Consider the following 17,822-nt stretch of genomic DNA (forward strand, 5'->3'; position numbering starts at 1 on the left):
ACACGGAGAGCAGCTGCACGAGTGGGCGTTTCCCCGAGTCCAGCCCACAGCACCAGCCACTGAAACATCTGCAGCAGCTGGAGTTCAAACAATCTTTAATTCACACCGTTTGATTCTGACCAACATTTTGTGTTGTTTAAACGTTTTCTCTCAGCTTCACCAACATGTCTCGAGAAGAATGTTTTGGGAACAGGAAGTTGAACTTCTGTAATCCCGCCTCCTCAGCTCTGATTGGTCACCCATGCAGGTGCAGAGCAGCAGAGGAATCTGCAGCGTCATGCCGTGGATGTGCTCAGCGTCTAAATCCAGACACTCCAGCTGCCAGCTTCCTAGAAGGACTGCAGACAGCGTGCGGGACAGAAATAACCTGCTGCTGAGGCTCCTGATATCATGTGACCCACGCCGAGTGTTTCTAAACACGTGTTGTTGTGTGTGAGCGATCAGATGTGTGAGTATCCTGATGTCAGGGATCAAGGAGGCGGAGCCGCTCTCAGGTCAGCTCTTGGTCCGAACACGTCTTCTGAGCGTGAACTCAAACGTGAGCTGCCATCGTCACACCCATTTCATCACCTTCATCCGTCACTTCATCTTTGCTTCCAGATCTTTCCTTCAGGTCAGAACAGACTCTACGTGTCTCCTGACAGGGAGCCCGCTGTCCTGCCTGGGAGGGTCTCGTGACCTCGCCGCTGCATCGTGTGCAGCGCTCGGTTCAGGCGCTCTTGGAGATACGAAAGAGTCCTGGATGGTTTCAGAGCAGACAGGCATGCTTGGTGCAGCGCCAGCTTCCTGCGAAGGTGACGGGAGCGGGGATGGAGGCGTTTTTTGAATCCACGAAGAATAAAAGTAGCCGTGAGCGGATGACACGCAGAGAACGTCGTCGCTGCTCGAGTTTCGGTGCGGTCACATCCCGTGTGAGGCGGCAGTGGCAGGGGGGTCTGAGGCCAGCTGGCACCCGGAGGCCGGGTCAGGTGTCAGAGTTGAGCGGGTTCGCCGCTCTGGTCGGGGTCAACCCAGGACACGTGATCCACTCCTCACACGGGGCCCACGGTTCTATTTTAATCCATTTAAATGTCACATTTGTTTTTAGCTCAAGGCCTGAAACAAACAAACGAGAAACCAGTCATGGTGACGATGATGATGATGGTGTTTAAAGTCCAGACTGATTATTTTCTGCTGATAATTCTAATAAATAATAACTTTTTATTGATATCATTGGTTAAATATAAACATTTCTATTTCACGTCCACTGTGGAGCGACTGCAGCTGAACAGACGCCATCGTGCACATGGCTCTCTGAGCTTTACCGTTGATAAACGGCGCCCCCTTCAGTGAGGAGGTGACCTTTACCCTGATTACAGTTGCTTCGTTTTGAAGGTACGAGCTGTGATGATGCCTTGTGCAAAGAAACAGCAACAAAACAAAACTGTCGCCATCCAACGACAGGCGAGTTCTGGAAACAGGTGATATTCTCCTGCCCGTCAGCTCAGACATGCTACACAAATACTGTAATACCTGAAGAGGTACCGCCTCTTCAGGCGAGTCATCGGTGATGTTTCTGTAATTCTTCTACATGAGGAAAAGATTAAGTGTTTCAGGAGGCAGATTAACCGTTTAGTGACAGTCACACCTGAAACACCCAACAGGTGGCCTCACCTGAAAAATTCAGTGAGAATCACGTGAAGGCTCAGAGTGTCAGGATCTAGCAGGTAAGATCAGAGCCCGCCCACAGACACACACCAAACCGCCAACAGCTTCACTTCCTCCGATGTCCACAAACAAGCCATCTTTTATATACAGTCTGTGGTCTGCAGTTGCGCTGAGGTGAAGACGCAGCAAAGAATGTCCATAGACCCTCCCCCTGGTGTGGCGTTTAAGATGATGTCACAGGTAAAGTCCTGGCTGTGTGGGCGTGGCGTGAGGAATGAACGCGAGGGTCGGAGGAAATCTGTCCAATCCGATTAAAGCCGCCGTGTTTCCTCCTCGACGCTCGGTTACTTAAGTAGGTGAACTGAGCGTCACACCTGAGCTGCGCTCAGCTGCAGGACGAGGTGAGGGCTGGAGGAGGACAGAGAGCTGGTCAGTGCTCTTGTTTACAGATGTAGAACATCTGTCGCTGCAGGGTCAGGGGTCAGAGGTCAGAGCAGCACTCACAGTTTCAGTTCGGCGGTCTTTCATGGTCAGAGCGAGGCTGGTACCCGAGCATCAAGTGACAGCGGCAGCTCGGCTTCCTGCTGACCGAGGTCCCACATCGCCGCAGCGTTTACCTGCTCAGGTGTGTGGTTTCAGTTTGACGTCACCCTCGCCGTGCTGCGCTGTACGCCAGGAAACGTCACAGGTAACATCAGACAACCAGAGGACCCCCGGGGACCAGGGACTCCCCGTGTTTGCGTGGGTTCTCTTTGGGTTCTCCGACTTCCTCCACAGTGAAATGCAGTTCGTGGGGTTAGCTTAACTGCAAACACTAAAATGGCCCATAGGTGTGAATGCGATTGGTTGTCTGCGTCTCTGTGTTAGCCCTGCAACAGACTGGCGTCCTGTCCACGGTGTACCCGGCCTCTCGCCCTAGGACACTGGGATAGGCTCCCGCCCCCCCGCGACCCTGAAAAAGGATGGACAGTCTGTACCACCAGGGGGAGAACACACATTCTCTAAACCACATGTGTCAAAGTCAAGGCCCGCGGGCCACATCTGGCCCGGCGCACATTTATAGCCGGCCCGCGAGATCATTTTATACCGATGTACTATTATTGTTATGCATGGCCCGGCGATATGAGGCGCTAATAATATACAAACTACAGATCCCATGATGCAGCGCTGCAGAGAGACAAGTTGATTCTGAAAGCAGAGCCTTTCAGCAGCGGTGGGTGACTGAATATATGTTTACAGACATGCTGGTAAACCGTGTGTCTTATTAGTGGAGCTGATGTGGCTGTAATTTAATTTAAGACGGCACTACGAGACAAAATGTCAGGATAAGCTGAAAAACCTAAACGCAGAAACTACAGGAAGTAGAAGAGCTAAAGAAGAATCTGACGTTTCAGCAGATGTTCGTCACCAGAGCAAAACCACAAAGTGAAGCTGTTGTGAAAGCAAGTTTTATCGTAGCAGAGGAGCCAAACAAGAGCTGCAGGATGAAGCTGTGGACGTCTTGTGTCCAGACAAAACGCAGAGTTTGGCAAATGTGAGCCTGAGCAGAAATACGATTGCTGATCGGTTTGTGAGATGGTCACTGATTTAAGAACACAGTTGTGTGAAAGAAGCAAAAACTTCACTGCATGCTCTCTGTGGATGAAAGTACAGACATGATGGACACTGCACAGCTGACCAGCTTCATCCGTGGAAAGGAAATATTGGACATTAAATCGATGCACGGGACAACGACAGAAAAAGACATTTTTTAAAACGCATGTCAAAGTGTAACGACATGAAAATGCCCTGGGACACACTTGTTGGACTTACAACAGATGGAGCGCCGGTGCTGTGCGGTGGAAAAAGCGGACTAGTCAGCAGGATGCGAGTAAAGATGCAGGAGAAATGTACCGGTGAGTTAACAGCACATCACTGCATCACACACCAGAAAGGCTGTGTGGTAAAGTCCTAAAAAAGGAGCATGTAATGATCACCGCGATGCAGACCGTACATTTGATCTGAGCTAAAAGTTTAAATCACCGTCAGTTTCAGTCTTTTATGTGGGAAATAGATTCAGAGTTTGCCCACATTCCTTCATGCAGAGCTCCGCTGGCTGAGTCGGGATAAAAGTTCTCAGAGTTTTTGAGCTCAGCAAGGAAACCTGTCAGTTCATGGACATGTGTGATGCAGTGAAGCTGTCACTAATGCACCAGTGCAGCCTGCCTCACTTTCCCTGTTGCAGTAATGTTGAACCAAGTCAGCGCACTTTGCTGAGCTGCACCTGTGCAGATTCAGATGCAGCTGCAGTGTAACGATGCACTCAGGGAAAGACACTGAATGGCCCGCACAGTTTATTAGCTCCACTCCGTCTGCATGCGGCTCCAACCTTGTGTTTGCTCTCATTTACTTTTCCTGGGGTTTTGGCAGCATGTTCATATTTCTAACTTGCATAATTTTGACAGGATATATTTTTATGAAGAGCAAAATATTTAAAGTTTATTTTTTTAAGTTTATTTAATCTGGAATAATATTCCTGTCAGTTTTATTCATATTTATGTTTAAAAAACAGTTTGTGTTCAGTAAATGTTCATCTTGTTTGGCCCGCGACCTGACGTGTGCCTTGAGTTTGACGCCCCTGCTCTAAACTGTGCGTGCACGTCAGCTGACTTGCCGCACACGTTGCTCCTTACAGGACATCAGTGTGTTTGAGTCTACTGGTCTCAACTGGAAATAACCAACACGTCTCTTGATACTGGCTCAGCTCCCAGCTTCTGTAGTTGAACCAACGTTTTGGAGAAAAATGATGTTCTGGACATTTTCCAGTCTGGTTCCCACAAACTGCACTGAAACAGCTTTACTTAAAGTGTGTGGTGACATGTTGATGGCAGCAGACTCTGGAGAGTACACCGTACTGGTTATACTGGATCAAAGGCCTGTTCGGGATTACTGGTGTTGTTTTAAATATCGTATCTATCAGAGACATCTTTTACCGGCTGTGTGAATCAAGTGTTGTCATCAGCTCTGCCACCTCAAGGATGTGGCGAGGTCCAGTTCTGCCTCCAGGCCAAATGATGAGACCACAGCATCTCCTGTCATCTCTGTGCTGATGGCATCAGGTGCTCTTTCAAAGCTTCTGAGTTTTATAAATTGTCTTGTTTGAATAATTGTCAGAAATCAAACAGTGGTTGAACCACAGCTTCCTCCAGCTAAATACAGATAAGACAGGAACTTTTGCTCCTGATCACATGATCTCAGCTTTTAAGGCTCTTCTGTTCAATCGCGTGTCAGAAATGTGTGCGTCCTATCTGACGCTTCAGTCTGAGAATCTGCGCATGGCTCGTTCGAGCTGCTTCTTTCAGCTGCACACTTTCTATCTGCTCATGTAAAGCTAAACAGTTTCATTATGGGTCAATGTGGCTACACTGTTTATCTGTACATGACAAGAAAACCTCATCTGTGTCAAATGAGACGGTTTAGCTCCTCCCACTAACCAGCAGGAAGGTGAAGACCTTTGAAAACGTCCTGTCTGACATCATGCACATGCAGGAGAAGCCTGAGCTCATCATCAGAAACCCTGTTTAACACGAACGTCCAGCACCAGAGGAGTCACATGACAGGAGTCACATGACAGGAAGGGTAAAACGGTCTCGAGGGTTCAGTTCAAATCTATCAGTCTCAGGATAGATTTGAAAACGGCGTTTCCGCCTGAAAACGCCGTTTTCAAATCTATCAATGTGGAGGAAAAGCAGCGAGTTTGTTAAATGGACTCAGTGAGGTGGAGTCGTTGCTGCGAGTAACACGAAAGTACAAAGTTGCAAAAGCGAGTGAGAGTTAAAGAATTTGAGGAAAAGCTTTTTGGAGCGCGTGCAGACTGATGTTCATCTTTAACAGGGCTGTCAACCAGAACAGCTGCTGTGTAACGCCCTCGGCTACCTTTGTTTAATTGGCCACATGACTGCATCACATGACTAACATGCGTCATCGTTTTAGAAAGTTTGCGTTTTTGCTGTCCACACGGCGACGCAAAGCACTGTTTTCAAATCTTTTTGTTTTCGACAGCGTTTTGAAAACGCCGCGCTTTCGTTCACGGAAAACGCCGCCTCAGTGTGGACGGGACGCCAAAACGGAGAGAAAATGTTTTCAAACGAAAACGCATTACTGTGGACGTAGCCTGGAAGTCGGTGATGCATCTGTAGCGACCTCGCCTCCTTCAGCCCATTTAAATGCGAAGCACTTCAAACCTACCAGCAGGGGCGACTCCTCATCAGCTGACCTGAGCTCAGTGAGGAGTGGCGCCCAGCTCGCGGCCTCGTCGACGCCGCTTCTGCATTTTGGTTTTTGGAGCTCAAAGTGGATTTGTAACCTGAAGTGCACACGTGCAGCTCGTGACCGAACGGTCGCCGATGCCTCGTCTCTGGAGAGATGATGATTGGCCGAGAGGACAGACACATCGATGAACTGCTCCTGAGGACTCGGCGAAGGCGTACAGACAAGAGCGAACAAACGTCTTTTATTCTTTTAAATGTTGGGAACAAAAACTTCAGAATTACAAACGACCCATTAAAAATTCCAACACACAGAGGGTCAGTGAAGGACACACGACCACTTCAAGAACACATACAAACCAACAGAAAACTGAACGCTCTGGTTTGAAAACAAAGAAATGCTTAATGCACCTGAGAGCAGGAGCCAATCAGCAGCCTGAGAGCTGCGGCCTTCAGTCACCAAATAAAACTCGTGTACACTTGGAGAGGCGGTTCCAAAGTAAGAACAAACCTTTGGTCCCGCCCGTCACAGTTTCAGTCCCACAGCGGCTGCGGCTGTCCCGCCATCGACATGTACTCGTCCAGCTCGGCGTCCAATCGGCTCCGGGACATGGACATGTAGTCGTCCAGCTGTTTGTCCAGTCGGCTCCGGGACATGGACATGTAGTCGTCCAGCTCAGCGTCCAGCTGCTTCTTCGTTGGCACCACCTTTCTGCTGCCACCACGCCCCTTTGAAATGGTGGCCCCGCCTATCCGCAGCTTTACCCCGCGCCGTCTTCGTCCTGCCAGAAACAAAATTGATAGATTTACACAAACAGGAGTCAGCAGGTCAAAGGTCAGCAATGTAATGCCACTCCCTCTTTGGTTTGTTTCCATGGAGACAGGATTCACTTTTAGTTTTCCTGCTGTTGGTTCTTGTGCGTTTGTGTCCTGAGAGACACCGTGAAGTTTCTTCATCTCTTTATTATCTGACCCTTTAGGCCCCTCCCTCATTCGGCCCCTCCCTCCTGGGCGGATAAAGGCCCGCATGGTCATTTCCTGTTGGGTGTCAAAGCCAAGCCAGAACAAAATCATGAGCCTGTAAATATAACCATGCAATGTTCTGTGGAAGCCCCTCCCCCTCTGTAATAGGTACAGGTAACCCCGAGCTCCAGCCATAGAGGCGGTGTCCCGATTCAGGGTCTGCAGCCTTAAAGGCCGCATTTTAAGGCCGATTACGTCACAGCGGCACAACGAAGGCTGTCCCAATTCAAAGGCTGCTCCAAATGCGTCCTTCATTTCCATGAATTTTAAGGCTGTGGCGGTGTAGACTTCGTGGCCCAACATATCCCAGAATGCATAGCGCGGTGGGTGTGGATAATTTTGCCGGAAAACACGGCGGAAGAGGGGCGCCCGAAGAGTAAACTTTAAGTAAGTACTGAATATGACGTCACTTATTTATGTGCGAATGTTTAATAATGAACATTAAAACATGACTGTTGGCCACATGTCGGCAGAGTCATGTGACATTAGTGACGTTTGTACTAACTTGGTTTTAAAGCCTTTACTTTAAAATATACGCCGTTCAATAGCTGAGCTTAATCTGACAGAGATGTGATGATTTTGTGGATAATTAAAGTCAGTCATATATCCACAAACACAACAAGCTGCCAATATTGGATAATATAGTGTAATATAATAAATCTACCCTACCGCCTACTGGTGTTGGCCAGAGGGGCCGATGGCAGCCTCGCTTCTGTCAGTCTGCCCCAGGGCAGCTGTGGCTACAACCGTAGCTGCCTCCACCAGTGTGTGAATGTGAGAGTGACTGAATAGTGGCATTGTAAAGTGCTTTGGGTGCCTTGAAAAGCGCTATATCAATCCATTATTATTGTTATTATTAAATCACTTACGAGTTTAATTTGTCAGCAACTTCCTGCCAGCCCTCTCTCCTTGCTTTTGCAGCCTTTGCAGTGTTCCCTTGCATTTTAATTAAACTCTGAAACTCCTGAAATCCCTCACTCATGAGTTCTTGCTCTGCTGCCAAAAAATACCGAGCGCGCTCATTCGACATTTTCGCCGACCAATCAGAGGGTTGCCGATCAATGTTTCTACATCGATGCGTAGCCCCTTTTACGACACCCAGTGATCTCACATTACTTCATCCAGCTGTACTAATCGTCAACAGCAGGTGTGTTCGGAGAACCGGATTAGCGAGCTCACGGTTAGCGCAATGGTTTGGTCTTGGATGTCGTAAGCAACGTACGAAGAACGGGCCCCTGAACATCACGGCACAAGCAGGATTCACTGCACTGTTAATGTTAGCTATGTTTTATTGCTGCCTCTGTTCGGTGGTGTCGAGCCAAACGGACTTTAACGTGTGTCTGTGAAGGTTCTCAGTCATCCAGGTCATCGTAGTCAAAGGAGCTTGCAAAGAGAAGCGTCTGGACTTCTTTAAGTTGCTTGAAGACGTTTCACCTCTCACTGAAGCTTCTTCAGTTCTAAGGTCAAATGGTGGAGAGTCCCAGATATAAACCTAGTGGGAGTTTCCCCCCACAGAGGGACAAAAGGACCCCTGACTGTCATGCTTGACTGTCTTTGAGTGAAGATTTAAGGTGATTGGAAATGTAAATAACTGCAACTTGAATCTTTACTCAAAGTAGAGTTCAAGCTCACCGCTGTAATGAATCATAATATAATAATAACTATAATATTGGCCATATTATATTTAATTACCACAGTGAGATGACTTTAGTCTCATGAACAACATCAGCTCATTGTTATTTTCTAGCTAATCTTAAATGACTGTTCAGCACAGGAATGAAGCCCAACAATCATGTCTCAGATACTCAGCTAATCAAACACAGCTCATGTAAAAACAAACACATGAACAAAAGATTTTCTCCTTCCTTTCTTTCAAATAAAGCTGTCTGAAACGCTTCCAGCAGTTGGTGTCACGGTTGCATTTCACAGGCCTCGCACTTCTTAGTGGTGCTTGAGCACCGTCAAGGCTGTAGACCCTGAATTGGGACACAGCCAGTGCACCAGAGCAACCGTTAGCCTCTGGCAAAGGGCCTTTGACCTCTAAACTTTTAACCTTTGAGGAGGGGAGATTTCAAAGCTCTGACTCAGTAGGGGTCAGCTTAGTCGAGCTACTGGGACACGCCCCCCTGGCGGTCAGCCCTCCAGCTGTATTTAAACGTCTTTGAATTTAACTGGCAGACAGTAGCTGTGCCATCAGATGCACGAATCAGAGCGCAGCTCTCCTAACCCCGCCTAACAGGCCAAATCGCACCAACCTTTTCTCCACAGCTCAGCATGAAGCTGTGCTGAGAAACTCACCTGAGGTCAGCGGTCTCAGCTGGCTCCGCCTCCCGAGTCGACCGCTCAGACCTACTGCTCCTGCAGAGGAAACGCACGCACAGGTGGAGCACAGGTGAGAGTTCTACTGCAGCTTCAGTCTAGCGAAGAAGGCCACACACTGCTGCCCCGCCCACTGCGCCCCGTGTTTCAGATACTCACGCCTGCAGGTGGAGCCGACCCGCGCTCTCCACCTGTATTTGTTCATGAAGCTCCAGAAGCCTTGATGCGCAGAGGCTGACGGGCGGCGAGTTACCCGCTGCCAGCCGAGTCGAGTCCAGACGCTCCTCTTCCTCCTCAGGTGACGATGCTCCGCCCTCTCAGAGCTCCCGGCAGCCTGCAACACAGAGACACAGCAGCTCGCTTTTACGGTGCAGTAGCTCGCCATCCATTGTAAAATCGGACGAGTGTGCACATGCTGAGAACCCTTATGATGACGCAGCGGTGACCCGTGTGGGCGATATAACGAATGCACTCGATGCACCGCGGGTTTTCCACGTACGATGGCAAAAATGACTTTATCGTAACTATCCAGTACAGGTTGCCATGGAATTCTGCACCAAATGCATCATTAACCCCGCCCCCCAACCAGACACTGTTCTACCTGCGCTGAGCGTGCATGTTTATACCAGAGAGGGAAGAAGATTGCGACAGAGTTTCAGACTCGCTGTCGTTTGATTTCACGAGGATGTCGAACAAAACCTCACACTGGTTTGGTCCCACAAACACCTCACGACCCCATCGCGCCAGGGATGGTTTCACTGTTTTCAACTCCACGTGGCGGCTGCAGCGTGTCAGACGAGCAGGCCGGTGGTCCTCCGATGAACACCTGGGCCGCCCTTCTTCACAGGTGACCTGTGACCCCTCTGGGACTCACCTGTGGAAGAAGCAGCGATAAGGGAGCTGACTTCATCAGCAGGACCACGGGCAGGGCAGCAGATGCCCTCTGATGCAACCTGGAGCAGGTCTGCTGTTCCACCAGGACTCTGGAGAAGCTGCCGGCAGAGAGAGGAGGGAACGTCAGCACAGTGTCCCTGACCTTTAACTTTGCAGGACGCAGGAGGTCATGGTAACTCACCGCTCGTGCAGGGACACCGTGGATGTTCCTCTGGGGCGAAACGAGCCTGGCTCTGATGACTCCATCTGCCTCTGGATGCCGGACCCTGTTCACCTGCCGCCTGATTCAAAAGGATAAAAAGCTTCATTCAGCACGGAAAGCGGAAAAAGCAGCAGCTCCGGTAAAACTGCCACTTCTTGATGTCTGCCTTCATATCGGCATTCTTCAAAGAGCCCACACGCGACCCTGTTCATTTACACAGCTGTTTAACTCACACATATCTCCCGTCTTTGAGCCGGAAACGCAGATAAAAATTTAATTAATCTCGCTTCGTGGTTCAAAGGTCAGCCGAATTTAAGAGGAGGCCTCAGTGGCCTCGTGGTGTTCAACACAGTCTGTGAGCGCTCTCAGTTTCCGCAGGTAACACGGAAATTTCCAATTTCGCCCTGTGCTAAAGCGGCGCTGGCCCGCCATTTTGTGTCCGCGCAAAAAAAGCAGCGCTCACAGCTAACGTTAGCTTCCACAGTTCACCTGTTCAGTTATAATACGTCACCCACGCTTACCTGTATCTGAACGTCCTACCGGGAGACGCTCACGGCTTAAAACAGACACACCTGTTACTAACTGTAAGGTCACCTCCGCTTGCTAACACTCGTGCTAATTAAGCGCAATGCTAACCCACAAGCTGTTGTTAGCATTAGTTTTACAAAGTTTAGTTTTTACAGATCAGCTAATTCCTCTCCACAGGTTTTAGGTGAGCTCCGGTGAGGCGAGCAACAGCACCTGGTGTTTCTCTCACAGCTCAGCCGCTAAATGTAGAGGCCAAACCGCCGTTAAAGTCACGCTCTGTCCGTTAACCGCAGCTAACGGCCCGCTCTGGGGTCAAGTTCACATCTATAAGTCAGCAGCACACACACCTGTGTCAGACTCACAAACACAGAAGCCCACACAGGTGAATGTGTGTAGAAACATGTTTGATCCGCAGGCAGAACTTTAAGGCTCCAGCAGTTCCGAAGGCTATTTCTGCCAATAATTATTATTATTTTGTTTAACCAGGAAGATCCCATTGAGATTAAAAACCTATTTTTCAAGGGAGACCTGGCGACGACAGGCAACAGCAAGTGTCTCACATTTACAAAAATTACTCAGTTAAACTCGGGCAGCAAAAACACGCATGCAAAAATAAATAAAATTTACAAAAAAAACAATATAATTCAATAAAATTCAGTTAAAATGACAAACTAATTGAAACAGTTGCATGTTGTGGACTTGGCCTCAAGGATTCTTAGTTTAGATTTCAAACCACTTGATGAGAGTCGTTTCCTGCAGTCCGTTCCAAGCCGAGGGGGCTATGGTCAAAATCTCTTTGGCCAAGTTCAGTTCAGGCGGACGAAGAGGACACGACCAGCATGTTTCACTGCAAGCATTGAACATACGAAGGCAGCAATCCGATTATTGCCTTATATGTAAAACTGTATAAATGAGAGTTCCTCCTAATGGCCAAAGCAGGCCGTAGAACTCACAGTGGTGAGTCTGAGATTTACTGTTAGTGATGAACCTCAGAGAAGCACGACACACAGTATCAACACGAAGCATTCATATATAGAAGAGACATTTCTATCTGTCTCCAGCACAGATAAAAACGTTGCAGCAACAAACTGCTTCTTTGTATTCAAGAAAAACGCGACTTATTTTGAAAATAAAATCGCAGTATTAACTTCAGTGTTTTTACGAGATTCTCTTCATGTGGTTTGAAGGTGAGCGAGTCATCCAGATATTTCTACGTGTGAACCAAAACATCGAGTCGTGGTTTAAAGGAGAAAATAAAGTTAAAGAAAAATCTACAAATCAAAGGTTAAAAACAAACATCCTAATTAAATTAAAGACTGGAAAGGTGGTCATGAGTAAAACATCAGGCTTGGTGGGTGGGGTGGGTTTTTCAAAATTGCCTTCATATTCTTTTTACTATATAAATAAAACATTAGAAAATAGGAGACATTTGAGGCTGGGACTTTGGTTTTCTATTAAAGCGGCATCACTGACCGCTCATGGCTTCAGTTGTGGATGCTGGTCCCCAAAGACGTCCACAGACTGGAGGCCTCGGCCTGCTCGGTGAGGGCGTTCTCCCTGTGGGAGCTTGACTGAGCTGCCGTCCTCGGTGCAGGACCGGTCAGTCTGGGACTGAAACCGCAGAGGTTTCCATGGCAGACGGTCGGAAAGCCAAGAGTTGGCCTGAAAGAGGAAGAGGACGTTTTATTGTGAAAGAGTGTGTGCAGCAGCTGCAGAGTTTTAGATTAACGAGAGGAACACACTCTTGTTTTTGTGTCTTTATTTATTGTAGGGCCTGAGTGCAGACAAATGTCACTCTGTCCCTTTTTGTTTCATCATAAAGGTCAGCTGTTTTTATTCTGCAGCTTCAATGTTTCTTTCAAACACGAGAAATGTGTTTATATATACGAGTTGTATTTGGCACAACTCTGTTGCTTGTGAAGCTCGCACACAAGAATTTCACTCACATGTGCTGTACCAATGTACCTGCACATGTGAGTGACAATAAAAGTGATTTGATTTGATATGTGTTTCCTCGACTTTCGCCACCAGATGGCGCCAAACACACACACACACACACACACACACACACACACACACACACACACACACACACACACACACACAGGAGGGCTGTGATTGGCTCTCTCACGGCTGAAGTCACGCGCACAAACTTTCTGACAAGGCAAAGCGTGTTTCCGGCAGTATCACAAAATAAAAGCTGCAGTAACTGGTGCGGAAATGCGGGAAAATGAGTGAAAGGAGAGTTTTTGAAGCTGCATTTTGGAAATATTTTAGTTGAGTTGAGTTTTAAAACGTTTCTTTAACCCAGGAAACATCTCTAATAAGTCTTACTATATTTCTGTTAATCATTTTAATCATTTTCAAGCCTTAATGAGTAAGCTTGCCCTAACGAGATTTGATGCTTTTCTTTGTGACGTGAGAATGAATTTAGGTTCACAATGAAGTAAAACTAGGTCAACTAAAAGAAAGGAAAACTTTAGAACGGGACAAATAACTAAAACTAGACAGCGAAAGCACGATTACAGGTGAATAACCGAATAGCCACTTTTCAATAACATAAAAAATAAAATAACATACATTTTAAAAAGAACAAAAATCAAACGACGCAGAAAAATAAGGCAAACTGTAATTATCATTGTATAAAACTTAAATTGACTGTGCAGTGAACTCAGACAACGCACACAGGCAACATTACAGTGACATCGATGACAGGTGGCAGGTGTGCAGGCAGGAAGCACAAACAGGTAAACCGCAGGTAAACGCTCCACATCTTAACAACGCTCAGTTTTGTCTCTGTGCTCTTATTTTGGAAGGCCCCAGAGGTCGCCAGACTTCCTGTTATGTCTGGCCGTCGGGGGAGCATGACATAGCCCCCACCTCCTCCTCCCCCCGGTGAGCGTGCAGACAGTCTGGATGCAGACGGAGTCGCACGCGGACGCGCCGACGGACGAACCTCCGGCCTCACGGACCCGGCAGCGGATCATAGCCGAGCGGAGAGCGCCGAGCCCGGTGAGTGCGCCGCAGGAGCCCGCTGAGAGCTTTTGTAATTCTTCTGTGAACAACTGTTGATGCAGCAGTCGGGTCAGCCAGTGAGCGTCAGGCATCGTCAGCATCTGATGACGTCATAAAGCCACGGTCACGACGTCATGTTGCTTACAGTTTAATGAAAAAATGAAAGGAATCAGTAGTGAGACGAGGATGTGCATGTGTGGTGATCCTGTCTCCTCCTCACCTCTCTGTCTGTCTGAGAGGGAAGTGACGTGTGCGGGGGGACAGGAGTACTTCTGATCACTGACAATACGATCAATATCAGCCCCTGCTCTGTATCTGTGCTCAGGGACCGTATGAGGTCACCTGTGGATCAGCTATAGGATCTGTTCCTGGCCCACGGGCACACCTGAGCGTCCCACCTGTCTGTGTGTTCCTGTCATGTATTTCCTGTTCCTCTGGCTGGTGGGTTCACGTGAAACCTGACAACGACCTCAGCGTTTATCACGGGTCTGTGTGATGTCACCGAGGGCACACAAGCCCCACCCTCATAGATCTGTCCGGGGAAGTCTTTTTATGGATCTGATTGTTGAGCCGTCTGAGCAGATTCTGTTTTACTTTATCAGGTGACCATGTCGGTGCTCGGCCCCGCCCCCAGCAGCGCAGACGCCTGCCTCAGCATCGTCCACAGTCTGATGTGCCACCGGCAGGGCGGCGAGAACGAGGGCTTTGCCAAGCGCGCCATCGAGAGTCTGGTGAAAAAGCTGAAGGAGAAGAAGGACGAACTGGACTCGCTCATCACCGCCGTCACCACCAACGGCGTGCACCCCAGCAAGTGTGTCACCATCCAGAGGACGCTGGACGGCCGGCTGCAGGTACGGCGGTGAAAACCCGACAGAGGGCCCACAGGAAGGCTTGAGGCTCAGAGAGGAAGTAGTCACCTTATTTTATTCTGACAGAGTTAGAAAGATAACAGGACTTCAAAGAAAAAGTCTTTAAAGTCTTCAGGCTCCGCCCCTCACCTGGTCTGCACCTGATCCTGTCCTTCCTGTGTCCTCTGTCGGCGCTCCAGGAGCTCCTCACCGCTGATATAATAATAATGATGATGATGATGATGGAGCTGTGAGCAGCACCTGGGTGTGTCCCCCAGTCTCTCAGTAATTATGAGACCAGAGGACAGAGCACACCTCAGTCTGCTGAGCAGGTTCACACCAGGAACAGCTGATCCGGCCCACAGCGCACCCCCTCCCCCCACAGTCCCACTAAAACATGCGACACCTTCTCAGGGACTTCTGAAACATTCACAGACCCTTTAAACCAAAACGTCCCCACCCCACGAACCGTAAAAGGAGACGTGGTTCACCTGAGGACATTGTCTCCATCCCCACTCCGTCATCCTGTGTATGCTCCTGTTAAAATGTTTCTGTGATAAGTTCAGGTTGGTGGGAATATGCTTTAAGGATGCAGGGCTGGGCGGGGCACACAGGTGAGCCGCACACCTGTAGCAGGCTCCTGTCACGGAGCGCTGCTTCGTTAAACCTCAGCCTCCATTCGCCGCAGCGTCGCCTGATGAGCGAGCTCTGGAGCGCGTGCCTGTGCGAGGGCGGTGGGCCTGAGCTGACGCCGTTTCAGTCTGAGGGTCGGCATGTGAGCGAGGAAGACCCGAGAGATCAAACCTCAAAGGCATAACCAATAAAACGGAAGCGGTTAGAACCGCGTTACAGCGTCGGTGTGACTGCAGGATCCTGCAGAACGTCGCAGGTCTCACATCCAAACAGCAGCAGGAGGAGGAGGAAGGGCAGGCTGGCTTGTTTTGTCTGAAACACAGGAAAGGGGCCGGGTTAACTTAAGCCAGACAGTCTGGTGTGTGTGTGTGTGTGTGTGTGTGTGTGTACAGCTGTCTTTGTGAGCACCTTGTTAGACTCAGGACCCGTTTGTGGCCCTCGCTTCAGAGGCTGTTTGAGGGCTCAGGTTTGGGTTCAGGGTCGTGTGTGTGTGCGTGTGTGTGTGTGTGTGTGTGTGTAAGCGTGCAGAGGACGGGAATGTGGACTCGTCTGGGACTCTGGTGGATTTCATACCGCAGAGTTTCCACACTGTAAGAAATGACGTGCTGCTGCAGACATTGACCCAGAGAGGACGAGATGATTTTGTCTCCCATTAAAAAATCGAGAAGCTCAGCCTGTGGCCAAAAGCAGAGCTTTGTCTTGACTTTTACATCAAATATTTCTGTTTCTGTTTGGTTTCTGTCGGCTCTTTGAGTTCTTTTCTCCTCGTTTCCTAGTTTTGCTCTAACAGGTTTACCTTTTAGAGGTTAAAATCCCAGCTTCATGTGTCAGAGTGTAAACGTTTCAGTCAGTGTTTCGCTCTCACTCTTGTCTTAAACATGAAACTTTTACTTCTTGTCTCATAGTTTTAGTTCAGCGAGTCGACATTTTCGTCATCCTATAGTTTTGTTATTTGATTGGTTTAGTTTTGGATTTTGAAATCAAACCTTTTGCGTCTGAATTTTTTAATCTATTTTTGTCTCAGTTTTGAATTATAAGCAGTGTTAGTGTAATATCTCACATATTTATGTCACAATCTTTTCCTCAGATATTTGACTTTATTTTTTTCTTGAATTTCTCCCTTTCAGTCGTAGATTTGCATGAATAACAATAAGACGTCCTTTTATAATTTTCTTGTGCTTTTTGTTTGGTGATTTTTCTACCCGGGCCTCCGTGTAAACCCCTGATTCTCCGTCACCTCGTCAGTTATGTTTCTAAATGATGTCCAACTCGGTCTTTAACGTGTTCGTATTTGAAGGAAAAGTGCGATGTGTGTTTCTTCTCTGATGAGCAGTTTGTGTTTTCACTTTTCGTAGTCAGGAACAAACCGGAGACGTTCCTTCTGAATGTGTCATCATGTGAAAGCTCTCCAGATCAAACAAACAAACCCTGGTATATTTGGTATCTTTGGAAAGTTTTGCTAAAATCTTTCTGTGTTGCTGTTTGCTTGTTTTGGGGTTTGGATGTTGTTTTTGCAGCATGCCTGCTTCTCATAGCTCAGAGAGGTGAACACGGCGACACCTTTGGAAAAAACCCAGAAAACAGGAACAAACATTAGTTTGAACTTAACACTTAAAGTTTAAGAAACAGAGTAAAGACACGAGGAGAGTCTGAACGAGCAGGCGGTCGTTCAAAATGTGGATAAAAGGTGATTTAAAAGAAAGTGCTGTTTCAGTTTACGTTCAGTGTGGGGACCTGGCCCTTTGAGCAGGTTTATGAGGACATTTTTTGCAGCGTGTGTGTGAGATTGTTTTGTCTGCAGTCTTATCCCTGCCCTTCACCTGTGCACACAGAACAGACCTCGTCCATCAGATTTAAAGCAGCACATTCACAAACCTGTGGCTTTGAGACGTTTACAGCCTGCGGGGATTTTCTGAGTTTAAAGTTTGTTTAGTGAACGCATCGGTGAGAATAAACATCCTCATTAGGGTTTTCCTACAATTAAGGGACCCGGTTAACACACAGCAACATTCATCATCAAACGTTTTATCGAACAACTTCTAAATACTCGGGACCCGCCTCTCTGTGGACTTCCTGCTCCATAGGGGGCGCTGTCGAGCTCAGCAGAAATGGTTCCACCTTTAGACGTTTCACAGGTTTTCTCCTGCAGTAAACACTTTTTGTTAGAGACGTCACAGCACTGCGAGGTGCTTTACAGCGTCCTCCATTTTGGTTTGGGGCGTGAAGCGAGCAGCCTCCTGACAGCGTCGCCTTCACCCCGCTGCTCCTGTCCTGCACACCTGGAGCTCCTGCTGGGCTTCAACTGTGGAAACAGGCACCTGTCCTAAAACCTTAGCACCACAATCAGCAAGCGTTAGCAGCATGCTAGTGTTTTATGGTCAGAATTAGCTTCACTGAGAGGAACTGAAGGAGGAAGAGTGCTTTTATCCAGGCTGGATTCATGGACACTAAAATCCAAAGTCTCTG

At 48.2% G+C, this 17,822-nt stretch overlaps 2 protein-coding genes across 6 annotated transcripts; one reads left to right on the plus strand and one right to left on the minus strand.

The window, feature by feature from the left end:
- Positions 1-6,117: 6,117 nt before the first annotated feature.
- Positions 6,118-11,763, minus strand: LOC102213131 (uncharacterized). 5 transcript variants are annotated; one of them, XM_005744114.2, is made up of 6 exons: positions 11,594-11,763; positions 10,312-10,411; positions 10,111-10,228; positions 9,396-9,570; positions 9,216-9,275; positions 6,118-6,676 (listed from the first exon to the last, which is right to left on the minus strand). In XM_005744114.2, the coding sequence occupies exons 2-6, from the start codon at positions 10,374-10,376 to the stop codon at positions 6,429-6,431; spliced, it is 666 nt and encodes a 221-aa protein (XP_005744171.1). In that variant the 5' UTR covers positions 10,377-10,411; positions 11,594-11,763; the 3' UTR covers positions 6,118-6,428. The 5 variants fall into 5 exon arrangements, with proteins under 5 accessions (XP_005744171.1, XP_005744169.1, XP_005744170.1 ...); XM_005744112.2 differs by lacking the exon at positions 11,594-11,763 and adding an exon at positions 11,208-11,416; XM_005744113.1 differs by lacking the exon at positions 11,594-11,763 and adding an exon at positions 11,074-11,200.
- A 1,993-nt stretch (positions 11,764-13,756) lies between these two features.
- LOC102212272 (mothers against decapentaplegic homolog 4-like) lies at positions 13,757-15,014 on the plus strand. Its single transcript, XM_013913610.1, has 2 exons — positions 13,757-13,872; positions 14,478-15,014. The coding sequence occupies exons 1-2, from the start codon at positions 13,777-13,779 to the stop codon at positions 14,736-14,738; spliced, it is 357 nt and encodes a 118-aa protein (XP_013769064.1). The 5' UTR covers positions 13,757-13,776; the 3' UTR covers positions 14,739-15,014.
- The last annotated feature ends 2,808 nt before the right edge of the window (positions 15,015-17,822 follow it).

Source organism: Pundamilia nyererei, unplaced genomic scaffold (assembly GCF_000239375.1).
Source record: "Pundamilia nyererei isolate P.nyererei 1_Seehausen unplaced genomic scaffold, PunNye1.0 scaffold00139, whole genome shotgun sequence".
Classification (NCBI taxonomy): domain Eukaryota; kingdom Metazoa; phylum Chordata; class Actinopteri; order Cichliformes; family Cichlidae; genus Pundamilia; species Pundamilia nyererei.

Bases quoted from the DNA above. Each gene is read 5' to 3' on its own strand.
- LOC102213131 (XM_005744114.2), bottom strand. From the start codon at position 10,376: ATGGAGTCATCAGAGCCAGGCTCGTTTCGCCCCAGAGGAACATCCACG. The intron at 10,229-10,311 runs GTGAGTTACCAT...CTCTGCCGGCAG, and splicing joins ACGGTGTCCCTGCACGAGCG to CTTCTCCAGAGTCCTGGTGG. The intron at 9,571-10,110 runs GTGAGTCCCAGA...TCTGTGTTGCAG, and splicing joins TATCGCTGCTTCTTCCACAG to GCTGCCGGGAGCTCTGAGAG.
- LOC102212272 (XM_013913610.1), top strand. From the start codon at position 13,777: ATGCAGACGGAGTCGCACGCGGACGCGCCGACGGACGAACCTCCGGCC. The intron at 13,873-14,477 runs GTGAGTGCGCCG...TTACTTTATCAG, and splicing joins AGCGGAGAGCGCCGAGCCCG to GTGACCATGTCGGTGCTCGG.